The following is a 10,885-nucleotide window of genomic DNA, read 5'->3' as shown; positions in this document are numbered from 1 at the left end:
TACTGCCCACTAGCCCCTACAGCCGTTGTTGCACGTACTGCCCACTAGCTCCTACAGCCGTTGTTGCACGTACTGCCCACCTAGCCCTCCAGCCGTTGTTGCACGCCGTTGTTGCTACGTACGTTGCCGTACTGCCCACTAGCTCCCTACAGCCGTTGTTGCACGTACTGCCCACTAGCCCCTACAGCCGTTGTTGCACGTACTGCCCACTAGCCCTACAGCCGTTGTTGCACGTACTGCCCACTAGCCCTACAGCCGTTGTTGCACGTACTGCCCACCTAGCCCCTACAGCCGTTGTTGCACGTACTGCCCACTAGCTCCTACAGCCGTTGTTGCACGTACTGCCCACTAGCTGCTCCCTACAGCCGTTGTTGCACGTACCTGCCCACCTAGCCCCTACAGCCGTTGTTGCACGTACTGCCCACCCAGGCCCCTACAGCCGTTGTTGCACGTACTGCCCACTAGCTCCTACAGCCGTTGTTGCACGTACTGCCCACTAGCTCCTACAGCCGTTGTTGCACGTACTGCCCACCTAGCCCCTACAGCCGTTGTTGCACGTACTGCCCACCTAGCCCCTACAGCCGTTGTTGCACGTACTGCCCACCTAGCCCCTACAGCCGTTGTTGCACGTACTGCCCACCTAGCCCCTACAGCCGTTGTTGCACGTACTGCCCACTAGCCCCTACAGCCGTTGTTGCGTACTGCCCACTAGCCCTACAGCCGTTGTTGCACGTACTGCCCACCTAGCCCCTACAGCCGTTGTTGCACGCCCACTGCCCTTCTAGCCCTACAGCCGTTGTTGCACGTACTGCCCACCTAGCCCCTACAGCCGTTGTTGCACGTACTGCCCACTAGCCCCTACAGCCGTTGTTGCACGTACTGCCCACTAGCCCCTACAGCCGTTGTTGCACGTTGTACTGCCCACTAGCCCCTACAGCCGTTGTTGCACGTACTGCCCCTGTTGGCGTACTGCCCACTACAGCCGTTGTTGCACGTACTGCCCACCCTAGCCCTACAGCCGTTGTTGCACGTACTGCCCACCTAGCCTCCTACAGCCGTTGTTGCACGTACTGCCCACCAGCCCCTACAGCCGTTGTTGCACGTACTGCCCACTAGCCCCTACAGCCGTTGTTGCACGTACTGCCCACTAGCCCCTACAGCCGTTGTTGCACGTACTGCCCACCTAGCCCCTACAGCCGTTGTTGCACGTACTGCCCACTCTAGCCCCCTACAGCCGTTGTTGCCCACTCGTCCACTGCCCACTACCGCCGTTGTGCACGTACTGCCCTCTAGCTCCTACAGCCGTTGTTGCACGTACTGCCCACTAGCTCCTACAGCCGTTGTTGCACGTACTGCCCACCAGCCCCTACAGCCGTTGTTGCACGTACTGCCCACCTAGCACAGGCCTATTCAGCCAGTTCCTGCTTCACGCTTCCGTTAAATTTCGTTCGCCAAGCAAATGAGTGAGTGAGTGTGGTTTTATGCCGCTTTTAGCAATATTCCAGCAATATCGCGGCTGGATCACCAGAAATGGGGTTCATACAGCCCGGATCTTCAGTGCAACGAGGAACGCTTTAGCCACTAGGCTACTCCACTGCCCCGCAAAGCAAAGAAGATATTGAAAACCAAAATAGAAAAGCTATATTTTACAAATGCATATTTTGTTTGATCTTTTGGTGCACAGTACCGCGCTTAAGCAATAAGCACATTAAGTTTGAAAATCGAGAATGTATATTTCTAGACTCATGGCCATTGTTTTTAAGCCCGAATGCATTGCCTATAGTTACTCCAATATGAGGAAATCCTGTTGTTATGCTTACATGATAAACGAGTTATCAAAATATTTACAAATAAGTATTACGAAAGAAAATCACTTTTGATCTTTTGTCGCGCTTGTGACAAACACAGGACTTCGCTCCCAGTGTTTAATAATATATCCCTCACTGAATACGTGTAAAACTGTTGATGGTGGTCCTTTCTCTCTGTCGTCACGTATGCAGATCATAAGCCTTCCTGGTTAAATGCATGGGCCCCATCATCAGATTAGCCGTCTAAGCTCCTTCCGAGTTTAGACATCACATGGTTACCTAGAAATAGATCATCCGTGACGGGAATATTTGTCGTTATGCTATTCTACATTATTATAGATCGAAACAACGATTCGATTGGGATCTTAAAGGATCCTGAACAGGCAAGGACAGTTATTGCTCTTCTACTGATACGAATTGATCACAAAGATGGTAATGATATGGTCTCTTCTGTTGTTTCCCTCAGATGTCAGGTGAACAATGAAATACATGTACAACAGTGATGTACGAATTCTCCCTTCACTGTAATCGAAGTTATTATTTGATTACCTATCTATCATCAAAATGCCAATTTGTAACTGTACAGACATTGATAGAAACTGGAGCAACGGTTACCATGTATTGTCGTGTAAAGTTCTGTAACCGGGGGGCTATCCATGATAAACAACTTATTACAAAAGACTATCCTTATGTATTCGCGCTATCCTGGCATCAGTGTACATATATTCACGTACACGATCCTGGCATCAGTGTACATATATTCACGTACACGATCCTGGCGTCAGTGTACATATATTCACGTACACGATCCTGGCATCAGTGTACATATATTCACGTACACGATCCTGGCATCAGTGTACATATATTCACGTACACGATCCTGGCATCAGTGTACATATATTCACGTACACGATCCTGGCATCAGTGTACATATATTCACGTACACGATCCTGGCATCAGTGTACATATATTCACGTACACGATCCTGGCATCAGTGTACATATATTCACGTACACGATCCTGGCATCAGTGTACATATATTCTGAACACGATCCTGGCATCAGTGTACCTATATTACGTTCACATATATTACACGATCCTGGCATCAGTGTACATATATTCACGTACACGATCCTGGCATCAGTGTACATATATTCACGTACACGATCCTGGCATCAGTGTACATATATTCACGTACACGATCCTGGCATCAGTGTATTCACGAACACGATCCTGGCCTATATTCACGTACACGATCCTGGCATCAGTGTCATATATTCACGTACACGATCCTGGCATCAGTGTACATATATTCACGTACACGATCCTGGCATCAGTGTACATATATTCACGTAACACGATCCTGGCATCAGTGTACCTATATTCACGTATACGATCCTGGCATCAGTGTACATATATTCACGTACACGATCCTGGCATCAGTGTACATATATTCACGTACACGATCCTGGCATCAGTGTACATATATTCACGTACACGATCCTGGTATCAGTGTACATATATTCACGTACACGATCCTGGCATCAGTGTACATATATTCACGTACACGATCCTGGCATCAGTGTACCTATATTCACGTATACGATCCTGGCAGCAGTGTACATATATTCACGTACACGATCCTGGCATCAGTGTACATATATTCACGTACACGATCCTTGTAGTCTACTCCATAGCATTTTACAGTCGAATATGCGTAACATGAGAGATACACAGTCATTTAAACTAATTACTGGAGTGAACACTTTTCACACCTCGCATTTTCAAAATTTTCTTTGAATAAAGGTAAGTGGCATCTTCATGTTGGGGAACTCAATCCTATACAGTTTGCGTGTGATCTTAGCAACTTATTTATTTCGATTTCAAGGTTATTGATTAGGCCTAGGCAAAACGATACCATGGTAAATACAGCATGGTATGTCGTGGCAGACACACAATCCCAGACCCGGAAGGCCGTCACACAGGACTCATAGCATCCAGGGCTAGACTCCGATCATCAAGCCATGTTTGATCTCATTCCCATGTTTGATGCTCGGTCAAAAGACAAGAGATTTAAGGTCTTCAGCGAGTGACTAACATCATGATAACCGCTGATCACAAACTTTCCACGACGGCACGGCAAAGCTGTGGGTCCGAGTGGGTTTCAGTCGGCTTCGGGCCTAAGGTCCAACGTTAATTTCGAACGCTTGTCATTGGCGTCCCAATTAACATATATATACGTGACATATCGAGGATACTACGTAACCACTGGTCCTTGTTTGGGGACGTGTTCATGAATATTAACAGGAGCAGCAGTATGCCGTATCATAGCGCAACATATGTGGATGTTAACCACTATTGGCTGGCATCGCCTGGAGCTGATTATAGGACAGCCTGTATCCGTCTTGGTATTCGATTTATAAGTTTCGGTGACTTGGTCGATTGCTTTTGATGAAACACCGAAGGCATGGGACACGTTGTTCATAACATCAACCACAGGTTTGTTTGTCAGGACTTCCATAGTTAAAGGCCTTTTATAGCTTGAATAGCGCTTACTGAGATCATTCAAACTACAACCGGTACATATATAGCGTTACATCCAAATGCCTCAGTTGTGAGGCAGTCAGGCTGAATGTTGCCTCAACCGATGTAGGTACGTCCAGGCTTACATGCCGAGGTAGTGATCACGGAGTTCCAGTCAGACCACACTCGTCGATTGTCCCAGTAGGAGGGTGTCCGCGCTCCCCACATAACAGATTGTTTTCTCTCTTCTGATAAACAACAACGCCGAGTTAATTGTCAGATCACGCGCTAGTGTGAGGTGCCCTTGTGACTACGGGTTAAGTACTCTCTGATTGATGTTGCGTCGTGGCCGGACTGGTCAATACGGATCACCTGTACATGATAAGAAATCGTTCACATTCAGAACATACATCGGCAGAGTTAGAGAAGGGTATAAGATATTAGGGATTAGGTGTTAGGTATTGCACTTTATTTGTCACCGAACCTCAGATTTCCTACAGCAGAGGTGCACGTATTGTTTAGAGTCATATCAGATTACTGGTGAACCAACCCACAGAGACAATAGAATGTTGGCCTGTTTGTGTTGAAAATAAAATGACACCCTCTTACCAACTAGGATCCACTTTGACACGCTCTCTAGGCTCTGGGAAACAACACGGGATCACACACACTACAGTTGATTGTGGCTGTACATTCACAATGCATCAGGAGTGGGAATCAGTATACACTCACCCGGGGGCGGTTAACCCGATTAGTGAACACTATACCCACTTACCCACATCGGTTCTGTGGAGGGAACGAGTCGGAGGCCCAGACATCCACGGACAGATTATCCTAATCTGACGAGAGTGGCTGGTAATCCGGAGTCAGGATTATAGCACAGGTCGGTATTGACTGCCGAGGCATATATCACACTGACTGACTGGTGTCTTGGTGGAGGCCTTTCAGAGTGTTCGTATGTCAGTACATTTAGTGTGCTAACCGGGCTATATAAACAAACAACCCACATTTCATGTACTAATTGTGCGATAAACCCAAACTAAAGGACTCTGTCATCCAGCTGCCCAATAGAACACCCATCTTGGTGGTCGATAGTCAGGTGAGTACAGAGCTTTTTTCAGAATGCTGTTAGTTTAAACATGGCCTATACTAGGATGTGTTTACTGCGAATACATATATATACCTTACTGATATATACGTTGTAATACGTTGATCAATTGTAAGATGAGGCTGTAACGGTTAGAGGTACACCAAAGGCTGTATATGTAGTACATACAGTTCTGCTGTTTAATAGATCAAGATCCCGCTAATTCGTCACACACCCAAATTTACGAGACGACTAATTGTCTTTGTTAGCTGCACCTATCTCAGTAGCAGAGCTTCTTTATAAGGCAGGTGTGAACATCGGACTAGTTACTGGAATCTCTGTGTATGAGAGTTCAGCTTCAACATAATAAAGAACCAAAGAATCAGTGTAGTGTATTATTGCAATACGCCGCACTTAAATTGCCAGTCACCCATCAAACAAACAAACAACTCCCCCCTGAACACACAAACACGTATGTAACTAAACCCGCGTGATAAAAAAAATCTCTACACTTGGATGTGTCCTGGTGGTGTTGAGTTTCATTCAAAGATTTTAAATATCTAAACCCTTTTCAGCCAACACGCTTTTCACGGAGGTACTTTATCAATGGTAGGCTGCTTTGTGAAGCCCTTTCATGGCTGGCCAGACGTACTATATTATGTCAAACACTGGGCAGAATGGCTGTAGGCAAGGGGTGAAATCTCAATATCGGATTAGGGTTAATTCCTTTGCCGTTTGTCAAGAGGTTTTTGTGCGAGTGCCATGTAAGAAACTACATTTGAAAGTAGATGGATTAACCCATGTTCCGCTAACCTCGGCGATAACATCTCACTAATTACAATATTGCTATGTATAATTGTTGCCAGGCACGCGAATGTTTCAATCAGATAAAAGATGTCTGAAATGAATGCGAGCTCGCCCAGTCCCCGTTTGTAGAATTGGCATGTTACCAACACAAAACCTATCAATATGAAGGGTTAAACGGCAGCGATGATCGAGAGTTATATTTCTACTTCACATTCCATATATACACCACGTATGTTGTATATAAAAAGTGGTATACATGTATAAAATTATCTACTACATAACGGTTCAGGGTAAGTATATTCTTTGTATGAAACGTTCGTGTGCCCTTATATGTATTGATAATTTGTATGGAATATTCTAAATCGTCCCTAGTGAGTGGTACTGCTGGTGAAGGAATCCACGATGCTGGTATTATTTGCTGGTAACATTGTTAATTTTCTTCATTGCAGGTAGCCCTATATTGCGATCCTCTCCCTTCAGGCATACGACAACATGTACCTGATAAGGGGTTGACGAGACGTGGTTCTGGCTCAACATATCGCCTTCGTGACTCATCGCCTACCAACAATGCCGGTGGCCGTGGAGAAGAAGGTGATGTTCTCACCCGAGTGTCTGGAGAAGTCACCAGACATCAACGCCAATTCTGTCATCTTCCAGACACTGGTGCCTCGACGCCGGAGAGACCGCTTCGGCCGTGACACAACAAGCCAGTCTGATTATCTGCTGTCTGCTACCCTATTTCCCACCGGGGTCAGGGCGCCTGCTCTGGAGGAGCTACAACAGAAGTGTGGACCCATCAGTCGACTTGATAACCCCAGAGAAACCTCCAGGAGGGTAATAGCGCCGGAATCTTGGCCTGGGTCAGGGCCGAAGGTGCTCGCCCTGCGGAAAGGGAAGGAAAGCCCGCCTGACAGCCACCGGTCATCGCAGAACAGATCTGAAGCTTTGTCATGCAACTTCCGGTCATACCATTGGTCACAGATGCTGAAGAAGAAAGACGTCCGAGATCCTATGTATATCAATACATACTGTCCAGATGAAAGACCGCTTCGGTTCAAGGAAACGTCATTCCCGCGGATATCCAAGGGCAGACCATGGTCGGTCGGGGAATCTAATCCTTCGAAACGATTTGTGAGGGTGAGCAATGAAAGGAAGAGTGCTGGCCAGCTGACGAGTAAAACCAGGGTTCAAGGTACGCCATTGCACCGGTCCAAGGAGGCGTTCCACACGGCCAGTAACAAGGAGGACAGTGAACAGTATTTTGAAGTGAAGCATGTGTCAGCTCAGAAAAGTCGATCCCGGGGACAGGAGGCGTGCATGTACTCGCAGGTTCGTCAGTGTATAAGACTGGCGAGAAATCATGATCTAACACACAGGAAAAGGACTGAGCGTCCGATGAAATCTGAGATTGGCAAATACAGACCGTTCTCCACAACCCGGATCCGCACCCCATGTGTCTCCCCACAGCCACACTACACGTACAAGGAGCAAGATTCAGCGGACACGTATAGAAATTACGTCATAACGAAAGCACTTCAAACCAGGATGAGCGGGTCAAGGTCAGCGGGCACTATCGCCAGTGGGGTCGTGGCCCGTAACAACACCGCCGCATCTACGTATTTTGATGTCGAGTCACAAGTGGTTCAATCAGTGGCCGATAGCAACATGCCAGACAGTGACTCTAAAACAACAAGTGGAATGTCTCATGACTCAGAGTTGGGACCAACGTCCAGACACTCACATGACCCCTTGACTATAGGGCTGGACGTTCGGGGGTCCACCATCGTCCCACCTAAGTCCAGCAAATCAAAAGCATCAGACTCAGATTATTCAGAAAGACCAGTGGTGACATTCAGCCCCAAGAAAGAAGTGATTACAAACAAACGCCGCGAAAGATCCAAGACGTCCACCAAGTCGGGAATAAGTGGTCACAGTGACGTGAGCATCCCGGCAGAGGAGCTGACCAACCCTCGCGAGGAGGAGGAGGACATCCTCCCCGAACCCGTCACCATCCAGCTGGACGAGAGTGGAAACCCCACCATCTGGCAACATGACCCCACCCCACGGGACAGTCCGGACTCCGGAGTCATCAAAATCCCTGCTGCAATGTCCATGTTAAGTATAGAGGACACGGAGGACACAGACACCCATGATGAAGGCTGCTTGTGAGTCGATGTCCTCTGTGAGACCCTGGCACTCACTGATTAACACGACCTTAAGGCTGGATTAGCCATGTGGACAATGACAATCATCTTCAGAAGATGGTGTATTTGTTATATTATCTTCACAGTTTATTTATAGTTTGTTTAAAGAACAAATAAACTTTTGTTTTTTGTACTCTTTTAACCATTATATATGAAAGACGTGTGGTTAGTCATAAGCGGGACACCACATTCGTTCTTAAAAAACTTGTTAACTAATACCGAGCGATTAAAAGTTGCCAAAAAGTCGCCTGCTTTTCTCTCGTCCGCCAACGAAACCACAGAGAGGTTACCTAACTCTGTCGCCGGAGCACTGCAGCGAACCGGAGGTGACTACATGTGAGGAAGGATGTTCAGTTAGTTGTATATATAGTGTGTAAAAAGCTTTAATGACGGAGTTTTATTTATAACGATGCCAATTAGTGATTTATGTATTTGTACCCCCTTAAGAGTATATGTGATCTTTAAAAGCATCGAAATATATGACGTCCATATTTTACTTGATTCTGAATTCTGATAACGTATATGGGAAGGAAATCGTAGATTAATAGTTGAGGTTTTTAACGACCTCTCCCAGTTGAGAACTATGTCAGATGTCCGGGATGGTCCTCCCGCTGACCAGTTGACGTGTACAGTTACACGTGCACATACACCTCCGTGTTTCAGATGTGTAGTGTTGTGGTACATCAACGAACTTCCATATACCTGTATTTTAATAATTGATGGTAATGTAAAGCAATAAACTGTGCATACGAGTTCAAGCTTATATTGATGATTTCAGAAACATGTCACTATTCATAAATAAGATCAGTAAAATGTGTAGTTCGTGGTCGACCCCAGCTGTCTCCATCCTCGAGTCTAATTTATGTACACCTATACGTGTTTATACGCAAGTGTCGTGGAGCTGGTATAGAAATTACAGGACAAAACAAATGTTTCCATTGTCAGGGCCCTGAGAACTGTAACATATCAGTATTTGGATACCGAAGCATGTATATTTGATTCCATTTAACATGAACGCCGCTTTGACTAGTATCTTACGGCCTGTCAGCTGGATGCGGAAGGCAAGTTACTGTAACAGTTTAATAACCACTGACACTCATCTTCAACACTTGAACTGAAGCAGAAACAGTCTTTGATCCACGGACCAGTCGCAAACACCGCCATACGCTGGGTAGAGTTGTTCCCTTTTAACCTGCAAGACTCGGTATTCATTGGTTTGATTCCCAGAGACCCGTGAAGGTCCGGGTTAGAATATTGGTTTTCAGTAACCTATGCTTGTCGTAAGGGGCGACTAACGTGATCGGGTGGTCAGACTCGCTGGCTTGGTTGACACATGTCATCGGTTTCCAGTTGCGCAGATCGATGCTCATGCTGTTGATCACTGGATTGTCTGGTTCAGACTCGATGCTGAGTGCGGCGTAAACCTAAACACACTCACTCGATTCCCAGACTGGCCCTAATTATGATTCCTGGTTCGTCAGCACCATACCCGTGGTCTTGGGTTTAACAACTTCTGCATGATACTCAAGTCACTCACTTTATATCGCCGTGTTTCATTTGTACTCAGCAAAATCCCACAACATGATGGCGATCTAGAAAATAACAGAGTATGAGTACTTCAACGGCTGACGTCATGAGCATCGAGCTAACGACAAGCATGTGTTTCTTAAGATCAAATTTTACCCGAATCTGGACCAGTACATCAGACCACGCAATCATGACTGGCTCTTGCTTTTACAAAAAATAACAATGAATTGGAGCTTGCTATTTGAGTACACACTTAATGTAACACAAGACGCACTTAGACTAAGGCTTAGTCTCTGAATGTATATAATTTTGATAGAAACAAGCAATTCCTTTTAAAGGTTTTAAGGGCTTTAGCATTGCAGAAAGGGGGAATAACGGTGTTCGGGGACTCTGTGACAAACGAAGGACGCGCTGAGCATTATGATTTGCCTCCCAATGATTCGTGCACAAAGAATTATTCATGTAATAGGACAGGTGTGAGTCAATGTGTGCCTGTCCTGACCGGGAATCAAAGTATACATGTTATATAGGAAGAAGTGTTAGCAAAATATGCCAATCTAAAAACATTATTCGGTCGTCTGCAGTCATTAATACATTTTGATAAAATATTCGTATTGCAAAATGCTATTGTGTCATGAATCTCGTGAAATAATTCGTATTTTATGCCCGCAAAGTATTGGTACACGAGTAAGTTGACTTTGCCATCGGGCCAGAACCAACGATCAGAAAAAAAGACCAAACGAAAATGTAACCAAACAAGCTCCTCCACCTGGAAAATACGATATCAAACATCAGTGGGACTTTATGTTAGTCCGGACTAATGTCGGCACACAGAAGCTGCCGCCGCAGTTAAACATGGATACCCCTCTCCGAGAGCCGAACAGTCCTTGTTTGGTTCACCCTCACGATGCCGGGCCACAGGCAAAGTA

General features: G+C 46.0%; 1 protein-coding gene across 2 annotated transcripts; it reads left to right on the top strand.

The window, feature by feature from the left end:
* The first annotated feature begins 4,975 nt into the window (after positions 1-4,975).
* LOC124288868 lies at positions 4,976-9,181 on the top strand. 2 transcript variants are annotated; one of them, XM_046725438.1, is made up of 2 exons: positions 4,976-5,214; positions 6,675-9,181. In XM_046725438.1, the coding sequence occupies exon 2, from the start codon at positions 6,793-6,795 to the stop codon at positions 8,392-8,394; it is 1,602 nt and encodes a 533-aa protein (XP_046581394.1). In that variant the 5' UTR covers positions 4,976-5,214; positions 6,675-6,792; the 3' UTR covers positions 8,395-9,181. The 2 variants fall into 2 exon arrangements, with proteins under 2 accessions (XP_046581394.1, XP_046581393.1); XM_046725437.1 differs by having other exon boundaries at positions 4,976-5,430.
* Positions 9,182-10,885: the final 1,704 nt, after the last annotated feature.

This window comes from Haliotis rubra, unplaced genomic scaffold, assembly GCF_003918875.1.
Source record: "Haliotis rubra isolate DU_JTF1 unplaced genomic scaffold, ASM391887v1 Scf427, whole genome shotgun sequence".
NCBI classification, from domain to species: Eukaryota; Metazoa; Mollusca; class Gastropoda; order Lepetellida; family Haliotidae; genus Haliotis; species Haliotis rubra.
This window is presented reverse-complemented; position numbering and strand designations above follow the sequence as displayed.

Bases quoted from the DNA above. Each gene is read 5' to 3' on its own strand.
- LOC124288868 (XM_046725438.1), top strand. From the start codon at position 6,793: ATGCCGGTGGCCGTGGAGAAGAAGGTGATGTTCTCACCCGAGTGTCTG.